Source organism: Aristolochia californica, unplaced genomic scaffold, assembly GCF_029961685.1.
Source record: "Aristolochia californica isolate CCGP_79_NKW_82.1479 unplaced genomic scaffold, dmAriCali1.0.hap1 SCAF_9, whole genome shotgun sequence".
Taxonomy (NCBI): Eukaryota; Viridiplantae; Streptophyta; class Magnoliopsida; order Piperales; family Aristolochiaceae; genus Aristolochia; species Aristolochia californica.
The window spans coordinates 36910743-36933104 of record NW_027182290.1 but is presented as its reverse complement, the minus strand read 5'-3'; the positions used below and the strand labels follow the sequence as shown (position 1 = coordinate 36933104).

General features: G+C 41.1%; 5 protein-coding genes across 6 annotated transcripts; 4 read left to right on the top strand and 1 right to left on the bottom strand.

Annotated features, from left to right (window-relative positions):
* The first annotated feature begins 4592 nt into the window (after positions 1–4592).
* On the top strand, positions 4593–7300 carry LOC137941988 (transcription factor HBI1-like). Its single transcript, XM_068787643.1, has 6 exons — positions 4593–5566; positions 5807–6007; positions 6125–6259; positions 6366–6443; positions 6752–7052; positions 7127–7300. Exons 1-6 carry the CDS (start codon positions 5027–5029, stop codon positions 7165–7167), a joined length of 1296 nt encoding a protein of 431 aa, XP_068643744.1. The 5' UTR covers positions 4593–5026; the 3' UTR covers positions 7168–7300.
* A 3522-nt stretch (positions 7301–10822) lies between these two features.
* On the top strand, positions 10823–11417 carry LOC137940916 (uncharacterized). Its single transcript, XM_068786028.1, has 2 exons — positions 10823–10854; positions 10907–11417. The coding sequence occupies exons 1-2, from the start codon at positions 10823–10825 to the stop codon at positions 11415–11417; spliced, it is 543 nt and encodes a 180-aa protein (XP_068642129.1).
* On the bottom strand, positions 11395–14527 carry LOC137940277 (tubby-like F-box protein 5). 2 transcript variants are annotated; one of them, XM_068785233.1, is made up of 5 exons: positions 14324–14527; positions 13679–14015; positions 13494–13581; positions 12890–13022; positions 11395–12802 (listed from the first exon to the last, which is right to left on the bottom strand). In XM_068785233.1, exons 2-5 carry the CDS (start codon positions 13991–13993, stop codon positions 12133–12135), a joined length of 1206 nt encoding a protein of 401 aa, XP_068641334.1. In that variant the 5' UTR covers positions 13994–14015; positions 14324–14527; the 3' UTR covers positions 11395–12132. The 2 variants fall into 2 exon arrangements, with proteins under 2 accessions (XP_068641334.1, XP_068641333.1); XM_068785232.1 differs by having other exon boundaries at positions 13679–14527.
* Positions 14528–16263: 1736 nt separating this feature from the next.
* On the top strand, positions 16264–17795 carry LOC137940915 (putative pectinesterase 11). The gene is made up of 5 exons (XM_068786027.1): positions 16264–16505; positions 16683–16842; positions 16951–17139; positions 17269–17504; positions 17582–17795. The coding sequence occupies exons 1-5, from the start codon at positions 16264–16266 to the stop codon at positions 17793–17795; spliced, it is 1041 nt and encodes a 346-aa protein (XP_068642128.1).
* A 658-nt stretch (positions 17796–18453) lies between these two features.
* LOC137940278 (putative glucose-6-phosphate 1-epimerase) lies at positions 18454–22350 on the top strand. Its single transcript, XM_068785235.1, has 10 exons — positions 18454–18675; positions 18953–19066; positions 19514–19627; positions 20021–20072; positions 20796–20933; positions 21254–21352; positions 21490–21587; positions 21698–21805; positions 21943–22024; positions 22108–22350. Exons 1-10 carry the CDS (start codon positions 18626–18628, stop codon positions 22171–22173), a joined length of 921 nt encoding a protein of 306 aa, XP_068641336.1. The 5' UTR covers positions 18454–18625; the 3' UTR covers positions 22174–22350.
* The last annotated feature ends 12 nt before the right edge of the window (positions 22351–22362 follow it).

Here is a 22362-nt window from a genome sequence, read left to right as displayed (position 1 = left end):
AGACAAAGGTGAGCATTGCGATAGAAGTGGTCGATGATGAGGAGACAGACCCACATGATGCTTCCAGCGATTTCCACTTATCTGGTTTAATACCTGGTTTCCCCTGCCTGTGTCTTGCTTATCCACACAGTATTATTATTCCCCAATACAAGTGCATAGGCAGGTGCAGATGCCTCCCTTTTCTCTCTAGTCACCTTCCCCTCTTCTCGATCTTTATTGCATCCCTTCTGTTCATCCGTTGCTTGAAGTTGATAATTGATACAAAAATGAATAGCAGGAAAAGAAGTGGGCGCAAGGCAAAAGCAATATGAGCTTCTCTAGCAAGTCGCAACCAAGGGCCCAAAGAAAACTCCTTTCTCATTCTCAGGACGAATGATAAGCAGAGAAAGCATTACTCTTTTGGCAGCCGTTGGTTAACCGGGACAAGATGACAAGTTCTATGGTCTGTTCAGATATGCAGCGCAGAGAGGAGGAAAGAGGAGAGAAGGATTCGCTGTCTCAAATCCCAACTCCAATTTGGCATATATTGTCGTTGACTCACTCTGCCTTTGACAGAAAGTACAGAACATTATTGTTACCTTCATCCCTTTTTTTTTCCCTCTTTGTTTCTAGAAAGAGATGTAGTGGGGTTTGGAATCTCTCCACATTATCGACCATAGATGATAGACCAGACTCAAGTGGAGAAAAAAGCAAAAATGGCGGTCGTTGCTTGAGCGGAAAGCCTAAATAAATGGACCCAATCGAGGATCTATGGGGGAAACGTATCAAACACCCATTTGCTTGGAAACAGAGGAAATTATTATTGTTCCAGTTTCCAACGACCTGCATCTCGGTAGTACTCTGTCCCTTAGAATGTCGTACTAAAGTTTAGCGATGACAATCTTGAAGTTCCCCACCAAGCAAGCATACTCAGAAAGATTTAGTGGCTTCATTGCTCCGAGGAATTAAAGAGTGGAGCTACTTCTGCTTATTGGGTAGTATTGCGCATGGGAAGGGACTTCAGGGCTTAAACTCACGCTAACAGGCTTATCAGCCGATGGAGACGAGTGATGACAACCATTTTCCTTTATCTATTGTTGAGTATTAAGACGACCCATGTGTTCGATAGTAAGCTCAGAAGGAAGGGACGTGGGCAGAGAAGGATTGCCGTCATTAATTAAATAACTGTGGGCATTCCTTGTCTGATTGTTTGTTCATTCAAGAGGGAGGAGGGAGGAGGACGGAAGTTTCTGTTGGTCACTTTCCTAATATATACTATTTGTTTCCCTTTCCCACCTCTTCCTGGGCAAGGAGAGAAACACAGAAGATGACGTGAGGTCACACAGAAACGGATAAGTCAAGGAGAACGACGCACCGACCCCTCTTGCAGTGTTCCCTCTACTCCTCTTTCGAGACGATTATCATTCTTTATCTCCTTCCTTCCTGTCACTGCTGTTACTAATTTTCATGTCGATCCTCTAGGGGATAGGGAAAAACAAAAGTAACAGCTTAGAGTTTAGATGAGTGGTTCCCTGTCATCTCCAGCTTCTACTCCCTCCCTCGATCTATAATGAGTATTTTTTCCTTCTGTTCTTAATTTGTTAAGACTTTAGCAAGTAGCAAACCACTTGCTTTAAATGTCGAATTTTTTTTCCGTACCCTTCATTTAATTTTCCTAGGACCCCTTTCTACAACATTTCAACTCCTGACCGGCTTCCATTTCCATCATTATTATGATAAGCAAAATGAGTAGTAGCTCTAAGTAGTTGCAGAACAGCATGAATGCGACTGAAGAGGAGCCTTGATAGATTACAGGTGGACGGTGTGTTTTGAGAAAGAAAGAGAGAGAGAGAGAGAGAATGGGAAGGGCAGATGAGAGTCTAGGATTGATTTTCTTGTTGCTTCTCCCAACGGCCAATGCATCGTGTACCAGTCCCATCTCCATCTCTCCTCCCCATTATTTTCATTTATTTCAGGCAACGATTCGACCATCCAATCGAGGAGAAATTTAGGAAAAATGGGTTCATCTTCGTCGCCATTGATCCCTGTCGCTCCTATCTATCTCATCCCGGTCTCCTTTTCTAAGAACAAAAAAAAGCTCCATCAGTGTTTTGAAACTGGAAAACTGAAAATACCAAAGTGAGAAGGTAAATAGTTAAACAGTCACTTTTTTAGAAATAACCAGAATTTTTTAACAATTTTGGCAAAATATTTGTAAAAGTAACATTTTTAACTACACGTCATCGTAAGTGAAACGTTGCACTGAACCGAAGCCAGTATCTAGGATGCAGATTTCTGCCCTAGTTCTGTTGATTCAAATTTTCAAGGAAATCGACTTCACTGAACTAAGCTCGGAATGAAGTCAGTAGCCAGATTACCGACTTCACCCACAATTTCCTGCTGTTGTAGTACATGAATGCTCTGAACAGTCCTAAAGTCGACCACTAGTATAGAAAATGCTATAGGAATCAACTCCCTCCAACCAGGAGGCTCAGAAAGCTTGGTATACACTTGCGAGAACTCCCAGTTGTTTTCGTTTTTCTCTGCTTCTTCCTCTATGTTATCGACAATCAGTCATACACCATTTTTCTTTTCTTTTTTTTCTGTACAAGACCTGTTTTCATCTGCTCGTGGCAAAAAAGGAGGAAATCAAACCACTTCCTCCAGTAAGAACGTTTGTCCGTAATCTAGAGGAATCGACGGCAAGATAGAGGTGGAAGAGAGAGGTCTGTCATTCAACTGCGGCACAAGCAAATTATCTAGTTCAGTGGGATTGCTGTTGATAACATCTCCAAGCGTTTGAGATCCGAAGAGAAGGCTCCGAAATTATTAACGTGTGTGGGATTGCTGATGATAACATCTCCAAGCGTTTGAGATCCGCGTTGAAAGTGATTTCTCAGAAAATAATTGGGTTCCCAAGACGTCGACGCTTCGTCTTTGATTAGGACGATCGTTTCTAAACGCTCTACACACCACCCAGCCTTTCTCCTGCAAGGCGCAAAACTGAACACTGGTTCTGAGTCCCGTACTCCAGACCGAAGACGGTACCATAAACTTTGGTACGAGGTCTGTATTGCTGGTACCGATTTTCTTGCGAAAATTCAAGAAAAACAAAGCAGTCTTGCAAATATTTTGTGTTGAAGGTCAGCTAAAATTAGAAGAACAAGACGTTATTTTATTTTATTTTTTTAAAAGAGTGGTAATTGCAACAGAAACGATGGGAGAAGCGTCTTATCCACAACGCGGCAGAAATGCAGTAATACTGAGACCAGTTAACTGGGTGGTGAGGAAGCAGGAAGATATAAACTTATATCTCGTATAAAATAATGAAGGGTATGCACTGAACTTGGTCTCATCGGTAATGAGTAATGAGTAACGTGGAGGGTAGGGCAGGCACACGCATTTGGTTGATTACTCACGTCCCCTTCTTTTTTCTCCCCTGCAGGCAAGCGACAGAAGTTAACAGGGAAAATGATAGAAAAAGAAGAGATGAAAGTGCCGAAGGAAAGAATGGCATCACCCCCTTGAGCCCTTTGGTCTGATTAGGTTAAGGATTAGGTAATGTACAGATATAGCAGGCGGGTAGAAGATTAAAGATTTTCTGGATTGAACAAGGAAGAGAGGCTCTTCTCAAACTCAAAAGGACGCTTGAAGCTTCAAGTCGCCTTCTTCTGAAGTGAGAAGCGAGAAAGATCATGAAAATTCGTATTTGATAGATTGTGGAAGTTAAAAGAGGATGACATGAGCCATCATCCTCCTCCCACCCCTCAGTAATGAGTAATGAGGAGGAGGCTGTTTTTTTTTTCTTTTTTGTGTGTGTGTGTGTGTAAGTTTGTATGAAAAGCCGGGAGGGGCTGTTGCTGCTTTTCTATTCTTAGCTTTGGATAGAAGATGGGGACGCGAAAGATTTGGTGAGAATGACTGAGAGCCACGACCGGAAATGGCGCTGCCGCTCGCCGCTTGCCGCCTTTATTTATTTTATTGATTCTCCTATTCCGACGTTCAATCTCATCAGCCGCCCGCTTTCCTCGCATAATGATAATGTAATCATTAGTTTAAGATAAATCATAATCGGAAAGGGCAGAGGGAGTTTCTCCACGGTTCCTCACGGCTCTCTCACTGGTGACTGGCTTTGGCTGTGGTGAGGGTGTGAGACCTGAGGGCTCTCCTCCTCCACGCTCTTACCACGTGGACCAAGAATGTAACCCCTCTTTGCCGAGTGAATTGATCCACGCACCTGAAGGCCGCCAGCAATTTATTCTTACATAATAAAAGATTTTTTAGAAAAACACACTCTGTCTTCTTCTCCGTTCTCTATTCTCTATTATCCATCTTAGACGCCTCTGTGCCCTCTCCTTCAGAGCCTTCTGGCGTTGCACGGACAAGCCCTCGTGGAGGTCATGTCAGTAGGTCCCTCAACTCACGGTCTGTGATTGATGATACCTTGTTGGCGCTCTGCCCTAGCCCACTCCACTTTTCCCTTCTCTCTCTCTCTCTCGTCCTTTTTTTTTTTCTTTATCAATTTTATAATTTACAGTCAAAGCGCCTCATATAAATATATATATATATATTTCTCTCTTCTTCTTCTTACCTGATTCTCTGGACGCGTCCAGAGAGCAGAGGGTGTATCGTAGATCCAGTCCGGTCATCTCCTTCCCTCTATTTATACATGGAAAGAAATCTCTGACTTCCCTCAATTCAATGCAGTACCATTTTTTCAGAAAGGAACCGCCACTGTGTGACGCATCCATCCACTTCCTCCCACCCCTTTGTCTTTCTCATCTGTCACCTCTCTAATCACCAGTTGCATTACTACATACTTGATAGGCGCAGGATTCCGATTCGTTGCCTTGCCTAGATCACTTTGCTTCATCCACTCCCAAGCTGCAAGCATTACGCGTTTCACATCAAACTGTAACCTCTTTTTTTCTCCTCTTTTTTACTACTTTTTAATTCGTTTCTTCTGATCATTCCCTTTGCCCTTCTTCGATCTTTCCTTAATTCTGCGGGTAGCCTTGCCCTCTTCTCCACCTCTACTGGGTTGCTCATGAACTTTGCTTTCCCAGAAATGCTTCACTGTCTACAAGCACCGTTGTCGGACAATTTATCTTCCGTCGGGACCAATGGTGCCCTTCTGGAGTGCCAAAGATCAGCTGGACTCCAGTTGGAGCAGGAGCAGCAGCAGCAGCTCCAACAATTCCAGGAAATCAACCACCTACACTCTCAAGCAATGTTGTCCTTGTTGCCTCAAACCCAACCCCTTCACCCTTTCCTTCCATCGGCAAATCCCGCTTTAGTCTCAGCGTTCCCTCACCTCCCGATCAATAACGACTCATCTCTTCCTCTAAACGAGTGGCCCCATTTTCCCCAATTTTCTCTCCAAACCCACACCGAGGTCGAAACTCAATCCTCAGGGTTTCCCATGGCCCCCGACAAGCAAAATGGTCTCATTTCCCGGACGTCCAGCTGCCCGCCTTACGTCGGGAACACGACGGCCAAGATTGACAAACCTCTTCTCCCGGATAAGATTCCCTCCACGAAGGAAACCTCCAGGAAGAGAAAAAGGGATAAGGCACCCAACCCCAAGGCACTGCTTCCTGCTTTTTCCATCCCATCTTTGTTCTTTTTTTTTCGAATTTTTTATTTGGTTCATGTGTTGAATATTGTTGATACTTGATATTTTAACCTTCCAGCAGTCATCTTCTACCTCGAATGTCTTAACTCTTAATTTACAGTCGTCGACTTTATAATTAAGTTGCCCCCAGAGCCCAGAAGTTACATATTTGCGTATCAGCTATGAACTTACAGAGTTGAACGTTTCACTCAGGTTTGCACATTAGACAACTGCAAAGACAAGAGAACCAAAAGAGAAGGACGCGAAGCAGAGTCTAAGAATCGCAACAACGGCGAAACTTCTATTGGAACTTCAAAGGAAAATTCAAAAGTTACCGACGTTCAAAAGCCCGACTATATCCATGTCAGAGCCCGCAGAGGGCAGGCGACCGACAGCCACAGCTTGGCAGAACGAGTAAGCACCACTACTTCTTCTTCTTCTTTCCTTTAATTTGTTGCTACCGATCATCTTATATGTCATTTTTTATTTCTTTTGTCATAGTTTTTGAAAGAGCTGAGCTTTTGGATGCAGGTGAGGAGGGAAAAGATTAGCGAGAGGATGAAGTATCTCCAGGATTTAGTCCCTGGATGCAACAAGATCACTGGTAAGGCTGGAATGCTCGACGAAATCATCAACTATGTTCAGTCTCTCCAAAGACAAGTTGAAGTAAGAATCCTGCTAATATTCCATGTTGTTAATTCATCAATTTGCAATTCCTTATACCGCATATTAATTCCGAGTGATTATCTATTATTTTCGGCTTCAATTTCAGTTCTTGTCCATGAAACTTGCAGCCGTGAACCCAAGGCTTTATTACTTCAATATAGACAACTTCTGCGATAAGGAGGAGGTAGAGATGATCAAGAACCACTCATCTCCATTTTATCTTTTTCCTTCGCTTGTGTGTGCTGATAGATTAGAGATACATATACTTGAATTATGACTTCCTGGAGTCGGGAAATAGTGGATGAAGTCCAGAAAAGAAAAAAAAAACACAAGCACCTTACTTCGTTTTTGAAAAGGAGAAGAAGCAAAGTCCAAGGATTGGACTCATCATCCCTGACCTGCACCGAAGAACTCTTTCATCTTCAATTCGTTCCTATAATTTATTGAAGTCTAATCTGATCTCTCTGACAAGTGACAACAACGACTTTGCAGATTGGCGTCAATAATTTACCAGCAGTAATGGGTTTATCAGCAGAAATGGCAAACCAAGTCAACGAACAGTTTAACTTTAATCCAGTACTGGAGCATGCAATGGCATGTTGCGGAGGCGATATGGCAATAAATCCACCCGAACTAGCTCTGTGTAGAACAGCTAGTGCTCCAGTATCAGTCCCTGACGGTTCCTTCATAGACTCTTCCAGTTGGAATGTCGATTCACGGTTACAAGCCCTGTACAACATCGAGGTAGAACATCAAGGAAAGCAACCAGTTTTTCCACCTCAATCATTTGGAGGTAAATAAAGTAATCTCAATCACCCTCCCGCAACATGAACAGATAAATTAACGACGTTCTTGTAATCTATTTAGCAAAACTCTCAGACGCTAACAATCTGAAGATGGAGACGTGAGGTCCTGCCTCCAGGTATTTATAGTTTTCTTGGAGTAACAGACGATGCTATGCTGAGGAGGCTGCTAATTTGCTCTCTTTTTTTTCTTTTTTTTCTTTTCCTCCACATGATATATTTGTATGTATGAAAGATGGATGTGTGAATAATAATATAGAATAAAGTTTTTAATTCATGAGACTGGGATAATTAAGGAGGAACCATTAAAGGAAATACACAGAACTCGAAAATGTTTCAGGCCTCAGAACATTACTCTTGAAAGAAATATCATCACCAGAGAGGTTCAGATGATACGGAGAAGTTGAGTGAGAGCCCGCCCTAGAAATGAGTATAGCAAAAGTGGTAAACAGCCCACTAACAAGTGACTTTCTAGTGGGTTCCTGAGAATTGTTTGCATGTTAACAATAGGCAGATTTACCGTGCCATTGTGTGCAAGTGTAATAGATTGATTAGTTAAAAATATTGTTAAACTGAAAATAATTAACAGAGCTAAAAATATGAAATAGGATTTTCTACTAGTCAAGTTCGAGTCCAATAATTTTAATCAAATTCGAGCTTACTTCGAGCTGAATTTAAATATTTAAAACTTTGTATAAAATATATGTCAAATAAATTGTATATAAATAATGCATCAATTTTACATAAATTTGGGCATGACCTCTGTACATAAACCCGGCATAAAATTGTTTATATACTCTGGATAAAATTGTTCATAAACACTGCATAATATAATATTATGCATAAACTTTATTCAATAATCAAACACAAAAATACCACATGAAATATCAATTTACAATCACCCAAATAAAAATTATATATCTAATTTCAAACCAAGAAAGAAAAGGGGGTGAACCCTTTTAAACCATGTCTCTCGAAGAAGTTTTAATAAGGTAGATGTACATACCCTTCTCCTTACATAATTTTAATTTACATAAAATCAGGCCAAACATTTTGAACCTGGATTTAATGGACTACCAAGTGCCAAGTGGCTCTCAAATCAACTCAAAGCACAATCTTAAAAGGCACAAAACAGTTTTACCATTCCAAAGTTGTGGTCTAAGTTGCACATTAACAAGTAATTTCAAGAACGGGATGATTTTACTAATAGAAAATACACATCTAACTAATATCTAACAATCTAATTAAGAAACAACTACATATAAAGGGGAGGGCGTTACTAAATAAAATAGAGACACGCTCGAGCTAACAGTAATGGCAGAATCTCAACGAAGGGGGAGTGAATATTTTAGCCCCATGAAGAAGAAACCCCTCCCACAGTAGACTTACATGGAAGGAGATTGTGTGACACACGGGTCATGAAAAATATGTAAAAATAAATAAATTGTAATATAAAAACAGAGAATAATAATAAAGATCATATCTACTATTCACTACCACTGGAGAGTCGGACAAGATATTTAGGTTTTTGAAGTGCTGACAGATCAGAAATTATGGAGAAATTTATGTTTTTGAATAGTTAACAAATCGAAGATAACTTACCTGTCTATTCCATGGATTCTATCCGCAACATCCAAATCCAACAAAAGAAGGAAGGAACTGAAAAAGTTGAAGATAACGGTTGCTGAAATATATCTAGATGCTATGGAGAGAAAATTGAATTACCTATTTCTCAGGATACGCTCAAAATTGAAAACCCGCGTTTCCTAGGAGACTTAGCCTTTCATCCTAAGTCCCGATTGATGGAGAGGTTTTGACCCGTTTAAGTAAATGAGCCTAAGTTTATGAACCAAACCGAACCTTGTTCTGGTTCAGCTCATTTACTTAAACGAGTTGGAAACCCAATCTCAAATTCAATTTGAGAGTTTTTTCAAATCGAACCAAACCAAACCGTGTTCGAGCTATTCGCAAACCTACTCAATTCGATGCCACCCTTAGGTACACATTCCCCTAATAATGATTAGATCAGACCAACTCCAAATAGTTCCATGGGGCTAAGTAAATCCGATATCTGCTCAATCTGTAACCTCAGGAATGAAAGGGAAATCAGCATACTTGGATGACTTCCACAAAAGATCAAACTCGAATTCGGAAAATGTGTGAAACCAAGCAACGGCTCAATAGGTAGATTACGTAAAAGTCTACTTCATTCGCAAGAGAAAAGAAGAAAGACACTTAGAAATCAGAATGGAACCACCATGGCCCACCCGGATCACGCCAACAGTGGTAGTAGTACTAATTAAATTCTAATCCTTGCAATTGAGTCAATTGTCACAGAAAGAAAAAGCAAGAGGTTTGGGCTCGGAACCTAAAACATTACCGTAGGTTTCCTAGTCCGGCAGCTGCAAGGAAGATGCCAAACTCAAAAACGCCTCCCAACATATCAGCCACCGAATCTGCTAAGCATCATGTATTGACAATTTTCACTTCTCTGCTCATATATCCTCCTCTTCACAGTCTTCCTCTCAAATAACCTTCACAATGACAGAACAAACAGGCAGGCAACAGTTTCAATTGCTGTTCCCCTTCTGGCAGAACCCATCATCCTTCACAACTCAACGTCCTCTTCAGTCCACAGCCACAAGTCAGTCTCAACGCCCACAATCACGACCACCTCCCCCATTCACAAACCTCTTATCCTCCACAACTCAACAAACTGGGCAAGCTATTTCATCACCATTCACTACCTATCGCTCACAAGTTCAAGCTTCCCAACCCTCGTCTTCATCTGGTGGAACCTCACAGGTACTACTACCGACTATTCAAAGAGGACCTCAACCCCCTACACCTTCCGTCTAATCAACCAAGACACCATCTCAGCCCCTATCACCCCCTCAGCCAAGCAGCCAAAATATACCTCCAAAAGCCTCCCCACCATCTCCTTCTCAAGCAGCCACAACTGCAGCCCGGTCAGCAGCATCACAGACTGCATCTCCATCACCATTACGTGCAGGATCCTCTCAGTCTCAGTCAGCTTCTTTGGCTCAGGCTTATCCTGAACACCAAAGACCCACTACAAAGTCTCATTCACAAACCCTGCCATCTCCATCTATTCCTAAGACGGGCTCTTGGCCTGCATCAATATCCACTAAGCTATCTGCTTCACCTGAGACACCAACAATTCCTCAGGCTAGCAATCATGCTTACCCACAAAGAATACCTACGCCACCAGACAAGAGTTCAGCAAAATCACCATCTAATTTGTCTCAGGTGACAAACCATAAAATCCATGAGGTACCACTACAGAGCACTTCAGGAGCAGCTCCTACTCTCAAAGCAGACGATGCCACTACCTATCAATTGTCTCATCCAAACCCAAAGATTTGACCTTCAACCGCAAAAAAAATGATGAAAGAAAAAACATCACAAAGCTAGAAGCAAATCAACTTGGAAAGCACAAGACCCCTGAAGATAAGGAGCCAAAGAAAAAGGCAGAGACATCTTTAGACAAAGTGCCAATGTCCAAGGACCAACACCAAAACCAAATTCAGTTTGGTTCAATGCCTGTACCTACAGCAGATAGAGAAACCACAAGAACAACTAAAGTGGAGAAGAGAGAACCAGGTGTAAACAAGTCGGTGACAATGGGATATGAGGGAGAAGAAAGCAAACTTTCAATGTCCACCAAGCAAAATAGCAGCCACACCATTGGCATAGATAGAACCCAAGCAGTTCTATGACCCATTCAGAAAGAGCCAACATGGAGGAGGAAATTAGACAACGCTTCTCAAGGTACATCCATTGGCGACAGCAAGATACCATCAACTTGGGGATGACTTTATAGTGTGAATGTTATAACCCTTGCAGGCGAAAATAAAGAAGCATACATGAACATCAGCTCCAAATCCATAAAAAGGGAGGGACTGGTGCACATCCACAGGGGCTACAAGATCCAGAAGAAAGACAAGGTTGATATGACCAAAAATGAGGATGAGACTGCAAATGAACAATCAAATATACCGAGGAATCAAATGCCAGATGTAAAAACGACTAATGCTAATAGAAATTCTCAAAGCATCAACAATTCAATCCTACGCAACAGCTCCAGTAGTGAAAAAAGTCCTGGAATCCACCTGACTATTTCCTATGGCCACATGAAAGCAGTCAACAAATCAAAGCAGAGAAAGGACCTGTTTAAAACACTGAAGGTAAATTCATTCATGAAGCCCACCCCACCGCTTGCATCTCAGACCAACATCAGACGAAGATGCCTCAGAGAACTTCTAATGGAATCCAGTGGGTCAGAACCAGACAATCATAAAAAACCTCGACGTCATGGGTGCCGTAACAAGTGAGCAGAAATATAAAAGGAAAATGAAGACAACTCTAGTGGAAGTTGCAACTATGCACAAAGGCATGCAAACAAAATTTGATAACTAAATAATGGGAACAGCTTTTGCAAACTTGGTTTCGTTTTTTCAAATCATATACAATACAAGCAAATAAACAATAAAAAAATTGATCCTTCTAGATAATATTTTCACTCTTTGCCATTGCAGCTAATGTGAGGGAAAAAAGAAACAAAAAGGGATTCCAATGCTTGAATATTGGAATGTAGAATGTATCCATTAGCATTGTTCATGAAACATCAGTCCAAACCAAAGACAGCGAACCCCTCCCTCCCTCTCTCACCACCCCCAAAATAAGGAGTCAATAAACAATACACTTGCAACAGTTTCTTTTTTTTTTAAACCTGAGTATCACTACCAAAGTTGGATTCCTACATGAGTTAATATCAACATATTTCTAAAAGGAACAACTTTGAGTAGAGAGAGCAACAAGTACCTAACTTGTGCTCTAATCGCAACATATGGAGCACATGTTGGCACAGCTCAACACAAACTGGAGCCCAAATAACTTGGAGATACTTAGCCTCAGCCACAAAAGACTGCAGGTAGACATCTCCAACCTCCAAGAATATAATATTAAATAGCATCCTTGAGGAAGCTTGATCCTAGTGACAACCAGAATCAATTGCATAACTGTAGAAGGCCACAATGGCACAAATAGTCATTCCCATATTGGTTTGGTATCAAAGCTACTCAAGCAGATAGCAAAAGCCTGGAATGCTGATAGTGGATAACGATAATCCATAGTGAATATGTCTTTACCAATTTTACCAAACTGAAGAATCACTTTTTCATGATCGAGTGTAACTTGATGGGAAGGCTCCACAACTGGCACAAGCTGAAAGTTTTTGACGGAGGCTACAGTAACTCGCCCTCTGAAATTCAAGCACCAGCACTGCAACTGGTCATGCCATCGAGGGGCTTTGTTCTTTAAAACCAGGGGTTCAGCAGAGCTCACTGATTCTGTTGGCTGACACAAGTTCATTGAGTTAAAATCCACAGCAGGCTCCTTTGACTTGGGAACAGGAGATAAAAGAGAAAATGACTGCTCCAAGGAGTGTGCAACTCTTGTGGGGGTTGGAGCAGTTCCTCCTTCCCTTATTGAGGTTATTGGAATGGAGTGCATTGTGCATTGCATTCTCCTTGGTCCTCTGGTCCTGAGGATGTTAAGATCATAGGAGATAGTTGCCACATGGTGGTTACCAGCTGGGACCCGTGGAGATACTTGCCTTGGATGAATTCTTCTAAATGATCGACTGCTTGACAAAACTGAACTATGTTGTGCGACCAGACTGTCATATATTGTGAACTTGGTGCCAAAAAAGTTTGACCTGTCAGTAAATGTTTACATAGACTCATGTCAGATAACTATTCCATACATAGAACAAAAAAAATACACCATTTGTACAACAACTTGCCTCAACTTTCCAATATAGGCGCTGCTTGTCCGCGAGAAGTCATCTAACACCAATGAGATTACAAACTCCACACTGGTAGTATGCCTGATTTTTCTGGCTGCAAACAGCAATTTACCAGTCTCCCCCACCAATGCTGCAATTCCATTAAAACTTCAAAGCATCAGAGAGATGCTGGCTAGAAATGCATATGCAATACCAATGTAGTACTGAAGTATCGGTAGTTTGATTAAATCCTCTCCAACCCATTGCATATCAATAAAATTAGAAATAGAATAAAAAACAAAAACAAATTCAACTGCCATGATGACATTAGATAACACGTTAAGACATTTAAATTCTTAACTTATACCCATTCTCTGCCATCTATTATTAGAGATTCCAAAATATAAAATCTATAATCAGAATTCAACACCCTCTGCGATCTCAAATTATTGATCCATATGCTCTTAGAAAACCGTCAGCTAACAGCCCCAGGATTAGCAAGTTAACTAAATGCATGACAACAACATGAACAACAGTCGGTCCTCTCTCAATCATGCATTTAGCAGTCCAAAAAAGGCTCGAAAGAGAAATAGAAGCCACATTGAAGGAACATATCTATTACCAGGACTCAGACCAAGGTATAGACTATATGTCGAAGTTGCACGGTCCCTCTTAATGAAGCACTGCATGGGTGAATCCCGCGGTCCCGGCTACGCAGTGAACAATAGGAAAGTCAAATCAGAAACCCAAATGCAGAGAGCAGAAAGCTAAAAAAAAAAAACCAGATAGGAGAGAAACAAAACATGCCTGCTTCAGTGAAAAGGGAAAGGTGACCCGACCAGATTCCTCGGGCGTTTTGACAATCTCCTTGGTAATCTGCCTCCAAGACCTGCAGACAGAGGCACAGGCAACAACGTGCTTCCTCGCAGGCCATGAAATCTCACTAGCTTCGACCCGTCGGATCACATCAAAGAGCAATTCTGGTGGCAGATTGGCCCAGCAGCTCTGGTGAGGCGCATCCTGTGGCCGCGCTTCTTGGTTCAATAGGTCCATCCCCACCCCACGCCTGGACATGCTTCCCATACCTCTCAGATCACGGAAGATGCTTTTGAAGGAGGGCATGGTCTATTCGGCTCTTCTACATCTGCTGACGATAAAGTGGGTTTTATACACTCATAATCCAGACCTAGGATAGAGTAACAACTTACAAATCAGAGAAAGCAAACGACACCGCTGAAGTTGGCATTCAGGTCCTTAAGAGGGATTCATTTCGGATTTTAGAGGGGAAGCTGTAAGTTGGGGATAGAATTCCACCTTGCAGATTTGTCGATAGCGTTCTCAACAAAAGCAAAAGCAGACGAGCAAAGGAAACTTGTACTCTAAAATTGTGGAAACATGGTAAGCACTTGCCGAGGATGATGCGACTAAAAGTGAGGGAATTAGAATTCAAACCTCGAGTCCTCAACGTAAGTAACGTTATTTTTGGCGGCAAGGAAGAGCCGTAGTGCTTTCGAAGACGACTATGCCGCCAAAAAAAAAGGGGGCAAAAAAACAAGAAATCCAATCCGTGGTCACTAAAAGCAGCAGGTACAGCTTCATGATCTACAGAAGCAACAATAGAATTAAGAAATGGGACTCAGTATCAGAGAGTGAGAAGAGAAGAAGAAGGGAGCGTCAGGCGACTGCGAGGGGGGCAAATAGAAGAAGAAAAGAAGGATCCCAGCCTCGTCGGTTCTGCGGCTCTGCTTTCTATCTGAATCCTCACTTCCATGTGCCCACTTTAGTTGCGGGGCCAGCCATTGCACGTGTGCTGTTTAAAAATTTTAAACGTTTCCGCCGTACTTCATAGGCTTCACAATTCAGTATTGGGACATGTCTTTGGTGTTTCCTCGTGTACGATAGCTTGAAAGGTATCAACAAACATAGACGACACACTAACGACATCGTTTTCGCTATTCTATTATGGGTATTTGGACCCAACTTAACTCAAAATAAGTGTAGTTTCCTGAAGCGTATGGTTTCTGGGTGTTTGTGATCAGCAGGTTTAATTGGCCCCCCTCCGATACCATCCTCCATTCTCCGGAGCACCAGACAAGGAACAGCTAGCAGCAGCACATCGATCCTCTCCCTAGTACTAAAAAACAAATCAAACGAGATTGCAATCAAATCATCCAAAGCAGTGATGGATTGATACAACTGGCTCTAACGAATCAGCTACTTCTTCTCTCCTTCCTGCTGGATGCTTATACTTGTCTTTTATCACCGTCCCCAGTATCTAAAGTTCACATTAGTAGGAAGAATTTTGGCCACAAGATCAACGAGAAGCGATCCAGTTCATGAAACTCCGTTCCCCTTTTTTTCACATTTCTTCTCTTCCTCTCGCCATCCGAATTCCAATAGCAATATCAAATTCCTGTTGTGGGTTTTCGGTAAGACATGGCTTTTGGCATTAGAAATTGCCATTGGGAAGAGCGAACCCATAGAACTGGAGGGAGAGGCAGGGTTATTAGTATTTTCATGATATAAGAAGGACGATTCTTTCTGAATCCGTAGACACGAAGCAGAGCGGCCGAGCTGGTGAATGGTTGAAGAAAGGCGGCGAACCTCCTAACCCGTCGCAGCCGCCCTCATATGCTTGAAACACAAAACAGCTAAGAAAAAATTCAATCGTTCTAAATAATCTCCTTTAATTTGATCGAGCCTCCGAAATCGTCTTTACGTATTCGTATCGAAGTTTGCAACATCAGTAAAACGATATTTTTAAACACATTGAGAAGTCATCTGGAACCGCAAGTTTAATTCCGAGCACGGATGAACACTGATAGCCCTTGACATATATTATCAGTGAATCTTCTAGCATTGGTTTCTCTACCTGCTCCCCCTCATTCTCATTAAATAAACGCCCCACGTTGTAGCGCGCATGCAGATTGCAGAAAATAAAAACTGAGGCGTCAGTATGAGTGCTTCTCTAACTTCTGAAGCCATTAAAAAGAGAAACGGCTGCCATTAATCAGCAATGAAGTGAAATCAAATTACCGAACCTCATTACGTGGAAGGAAAATTGTTAATTCTGTGTTAGCTTCAAGCAGAGCGGTAAGAGAATTGGAGACGAAGGGACGCGGCGCAGTCTTTGACAATTAGCAACGAGTAGCCAATAATCAAAGTTTCTTATACTTGTTCATTTAGCGTAGAAGCTCGCTACGTTAGGAGGAGAAGCACCCAGTCGGAGCTTGGAGACTAAGAAATCGACCGTGAAGTACATTGACTTGGCCGTGGAGGCCCATATAATAAGCTGGACATCCACCTTCCCCTCCATTATTTTTCATCATTCAGCCAAAAGAAAAACAAGCTTCAGTTTTGAATCCCGGGGAAGGAAGAAGGTACAAAAGCACATGGCCACTGTACCGAAGGACACATCTTCTATTTGCTGCATTTGGGTTGGTTTGGCTCTCTTCGCTTGTCTCTTCGCTGATTCTGCGTCTATGGCCTCTTCCGTGGACTCCTCTTCCGCTGTGCTCATTCGGGTCGATCAGTCTGGGAAAGGAGACTATAAGAAAATTCAGGAAGCTATCGATGCTGTTCCTTCTGGCAACACTCAGAATTATTTCATCTGGATTAAGCCCGGCATCTACAGGTATATTTTGTCGATATGTATTTGTACTATAGGTCCCCCCTTTTATGCAAATAAACCCCAAGTGTCGACCGTCGTGAAGAAATTTTATCTTTAATTTAGAGTCAAATGTGTAGTAACTATTGAAATATTATCGTCATCTCTTCTTTCCGTATCCTCTTCTTAATCTGCGCTCTGCAGAGAAAAAATCGTGGTTCCGGCCGATAAACCCTTCGTAACGTTGAGTGGATCAAACGCCAACCGAACCATAATAACTTGGAATGACAGTGGGGAAATATTTCAGTCTGCAACGCTCTCTGTTCTGGCTTCTAGTTTCGTGGGAAGGCTTCTTACAATTCAGGTACCAAACACACAAATGCGTCTCACCCGCCTTTCTAAGCTGAAGAATGAATCAAACCATAAATGAACGAACACCTTCAAGAGTAACTTGATATGTTGGTCCGTGCAGAACACGTATGGTGCAGGTGCCAAAGCAGTTGCTTTGCAAGTTTCTGGAGACGAAGTAGCTTTCTATGGGTGCAGGATCATCTCCTATCAGGACACACTCCTCGATGACATGGGAAGGCACTATTACAGAAGTTGCTACATCGAAGGAGCCACCGATTTCATCTGTGGGAATGCGCTTTCTCTCTTTGAAGTAAGTTGTATTAAGACAAAAGTCGTTTGTAACAGGGATGATGGTTGATTTCGCTGCGTGGTGTTTGTTGTTCTTTGGTAATAAATCAAGGTACGTACGCATGTTTAAATTTGCTTATTTTTGTTACAGAGTTGCCATATTCACTCTGTGTCGGAGGGAGAAGGTGCGATAACCGCGCAACGACGAGATTCACCGCAGGAGAATACAGGGTTCATCTTCCTGGGAGGCAGGATTTCAGGGACGGGGAATACTCTCCTGGGGAGACCGTGGGGAGATTACTCCAGAGTGGTCTTTGCTTGGATTTACATGCCCAGAGAGGTGGCGCCACAAGGGTGGAGTGATTGGAACGACCCCAGTAAGCAAAGGTATTTAATAACAAAATCCCTGCATGCCTGGCTGCGATTTGCCCGACTGCTTGACCGACTTATTCCTTTTGCTTCAGGACCGTTTTCTACGGAGAATACAAGTGCTACGGCCCTGGAGCGAGGCGTTCACTCAGAGTTGCATGGTCCCAGGAGCTGTCAAACCAGGAGGCTGCACCCTTCCTCAGTAAATCCCTCATCAACGGCGCTCAGTGGCTGAGGCCTTCCCCGACACACTTCAGGAGACAGAAAGGCTCCGCCCCTGTTACTGAAATGGTGGATTTGGGAGTGTAATCTACTCGATTGGATTACTACCAGGAAAATTAACTAGCTTCAGCCGAAAGGAAAATTATATTTCCGAGTCCCAAGTACTCAATTCTTTTTCATTGATTCTGGCCTGATGTAATTGCCGGTCTTTAAGAACATTCATCGAATTATTCATTCTTTCCCATCGATCCCCTATTGTTTTTTATCCTTATTATTTCGAGCTTTTAAAAGAGAAATATAAACTGTTAAATAGCATACAAATTAGAATGTAATTGCATCAAATAATAAAATAAATAAGTACTTTGATCAATTAAAAAATTGTTAATTTTATCCCTCAACTCGATTTTTTATTTTCTATTTTTTAAAAATAAAATAAATGATTCAAATGTTGTCGTTGATATTCAGGTTGAAAATGTTAAATTTGGCATCACAGTCGGGTATTTTTATATTATAAGTTTGGAAGTTGGTTATCTGTGTTAATATTTATAAAAAAATTGGATCATATAATAAAATTCTCTTATTTATTTATTTATTTATTTATTTATTCGATTTAATGATGAAAATGAAAGAGGCAGAATAATTTGTCAATAAAAAAAGGTTGTGAACGGCTTTTGCTCACGGGGTAGGGACAGGTTATCTTTGATCTCAAAGTTCCAATTGGGAGATCTCCTGGGCCACCGTTTGGTCTTCTCTTTCTATTTGAGAGCGAGGGATTCGCATCCGCAGTTCCGCATCTGTAGATTCGGCACGGACGTTTTCGTCAATCCAACCATTTCTCACAAGTGAGACTAGCCGTTCGACTATCATCGCATCGCCTCCCCTCGGAACTCAGAAAATCATCGTCCCGGATTGCAGCGATGATTTCGATGGGGGCTCTCTTCCCGGCTTCAACCTCTCCTCCTGTTCGGTCTGGTTTCTTCGCTTCCACTCGGTCTCTAATCGTACATGTTGTTGGAAGTGATCACTGCTGCTAATTTGTCTCTGTTTCTCTTCTCTTATGTCTACTTCATTTCAAGTGCTAAAACTCCCTCTTGCTTTTGATTCAGTTCTCGTTAGTCTCTTATGCAACCCCTTTTTTCCTGTCTTTCCGGACAATGTTTCCACTTAAGCAGAATTAAAGTCAATCCTTTGTTTTTCTTTAACACAATTGCTTTTATTATATCAGATTTCCTTGCATTTAGCAGGTTCCTTGGTACTACTTTTGCTAGCTTGAATAGGGATACACCGTCGTCGATTGTACAAATCACGGAAGGATTAGGTAGATTACCGAAGGTCCAGCTGTCTTCCGTTCATGGCAGGTAACTATTGGTATAACCACTTCTACTCTTCCCAATAGAAAGCTATAGCGAGAAGAATTACAATTCAAGTCCTAGTTAAAGTATGCTACATTTGTCGTCGTGGAATACGACATCTTTTCGTTGCAATGAGAATTTCCAAAAATACTTGTTATTCCAGCACATTGTTTACAAGTACCTTGCTTTGATACTCTCAGGTCGCCGAATTCACACTAGATTGTTTTGTTTTGCTCCTATGGTTCTATTGCAGAAGTAAAGACATGAGTATACATGTTCAGAAACGTAGATCATTCGTAGCTCGCCCTTTTCTTGATTGAGTTTCAATTGATTTTGTGCAGTTTGTTTTTCTGTTAATTCTGTTAATCAAGTTTTGTATTGTTCAACATTGGGTTAGAATATCAAGTTCTCCTTGCATGAAACACTAAAAATCAACTGTTTATCTGTAAACAGTGAGGCCGAGATTTACTTATTTGGAGGTTGCATCACATCATGGAAAGTCGCTAATAGCAAGGACCTTCTATTTGTTCGACCTGATGCTGTCTTCAATGGTCAGAAACCAATTAGGTATGTGAGACATAATGTTTGACTTATATATGTATTATACATAATTTGGGAGATTCAAAACATTTCTTTTCTTAATTTTCTCTTACGTACTATAGTAACTACTCCTAAGATCTATGATTTTTATCTTAATTGTTGAACTCTAGTTTTTGCACAGATAACAAGTGTTGTTCTTCATTTCAAGTAATTCTCTGATTATCTAGACCATGAGATCACTCTGCTACGACCTTTTAAGATCTCTTAAATGTTTCTGATTGCAAAGACAAATTCTCCCAGGCTTCGTTTTACATGACCAATTTGTCATATTAGGAATGATTTTTCCATGGTTCTTTTCATTAATTGTTTAAATATTTATACTGTAAACTGTCATTCTAATTGCTTCTGTGCTGGGATTAGTGGAGGAATCCCACATTGTTTCCCACAGTTTGGACCTGGCCCCATGCAACAGGTAGGCCTTCTTCTCCTTACCAAGCCAATCACTCAATTCACTTCTGATCCTCAAAATCCATTTCATCTGCTTGATGCTTTACTTTTCTGCATATCAGGAAAACTAACTGAAAAGTGTGCATCAATGTACTCCCAGACAGGTCCTTGGTTTTAAAGTCTATTATTTCCTTAGTTCTTGCATGTTTAATTCATCTGCCCTCTTCACCGTGCGAAAGTAGATCTTCACTGTCTATTGTTGCAACATAGCTAAAGTCATTGTTGTCATTTATAAACAGACAGTTGTTGATGTTATGACTTTCAGGTAGATTGATTTTTTTTATGACATGATTTTTATTTAGATCAAAAAGAAGAAATTTAGATGGGAAAAAAGAAAACAAGCCTAAGAACGTAAAGACTGCTAGAGACTGTTAGGAAAGAATTATTAGATATTGTACCAACCTCGAAGGCAATTTGTTCGATGAAACTATGACCTGAAAAAGGAAACTATGACCACACATATCCGCTGGCAAAGTAGCCATAAAAACATAAATCACCTGGGCTGTTGGGTTTAGTGTGTGATATCAGTTTCAAGTCTTAGCAGGGTATTGGATTCAATGTTCAAAAAAAAAGAAAAAAGAGAACTCTGTTTTATGTTAAAAATTCATATAAATAGCTTTTATTTTCTACCAAACCACATTTCTTATTTTGACTATTTCGCATTGAATTTTTTCTGCCACTTGTACAGCATGGATTTGCGAGGAATATGAATTGGGTAATTGCCAATTTTGAAGATGCTGAAGGGGATCCAATAATAACTTTAGAGCTAAGGGATGATCCTTATAGTCGCTCTATGTGGGATTTTGCTTTTCAAGCTCTGTACACAGTAATATTCACTTTTGAGCCATTTATTTACAGTTGTTTTCTCAGTTTTTAATTTATTTTCTCCCTAATAGTGTTAGTGATGCAACTTGGATTGTTTCAACCATTAGTAATTATATTATACAGTAAAGCATGTGCCAGTCATATCATTAATCAAGTTGGTGCGGTTGATTGTCCTTATTTACTGGTTATTTCGCAATTATAATATTGGATATCCTTATGGACTAGAATCGTTAACTACCATCTTGGTTCTTTATGATGATATGAGCAATTATCTTAGCATTTGATGTTGGCTTTGGATTTTTTTTATTTTTTTTTTGACAGATCAGGCTAAGTTCTAAGAGCCTATCAACAAAGTTAGTTGTCACTAACAGAGATAAAAGGCCTTTTTCTTTTAACAGTGCTTTGCATACATACTTCAGGGTGAGAGCTCACATGGAGTAGGGTAACTTTCATTTATTAGCATTTTTCTTGGTGCATGTTTTAAGTTCATGCAAAATGGACAAATTGTTCCAGTTGTATTCCTGGACATTAAGGGCATTCAATATATTATAATGCAGGCATCTTCAGCAAGTGCATCAGTGAGCGGTCTCAAAGGATGCAAGACACTCAACAAGGATCCAGACCCTGTGAACCCGTTAGAGGGCAAGGAAGTGAGGTTTGTACTTTGCCCACCGTAACACCTTCTATTGGCATTTCTGACTTTTATCTTCTAAAAGTCTCAAAACGGAGCTAAATTCTTGATATTTCCATTTTCTGGCAATGCAGGGAAGTGATCACATTTCCTGGATTTGTTGATTGTGTGTACCTTGACGCACCGGGTGAGCTACACCTAGACAACGGATTGGGTAATGGAATATACATCAAGAACAAAAAGTATGCCATCCAAATTGCCTGTGTTGTCTATTTTTGTTTCAGACTTACTGGAGAGGATTTTTTTCTCGACTCTCTTTTCTCTGTGTTCAATGCCTCAAATAAAATTTTTTGCCCTCATACATCATTTTGCTCCACAGGTGGTCAGATGCTGTATTATGGAATCCTTACTTGACAATGGAAGCCTGTTACAAGGATTTCGTCTGTGTGGAAAATGCCAAGGTATTAATCGTTTCATTGCTTTCTGAGAGATACCCCTCAGCAGAACAACAGTCAAAACTGGTATTAATTGTCATAAATTGCAGATTGTGCAAGTCCAATTACAGCCTGAACAATCATGGGTTGCGGAGCAGGAATTGAGTACTGCATGAAACTCATCTTGGATTCAAGCGCTTGAGCATGCTTTTGTAAAGAATATTTCCCTGGAGACATTGGATGCTTTCCATTTCCAGTACTGTTGTCCGGATTCACATTCACTAGGTGTAATGGAATGAACAATCTCTCTCGTCTGTTCTTTTGGGGATTCATCAAAGGAAAAAAAGTGAGAAGATTACTAGTCA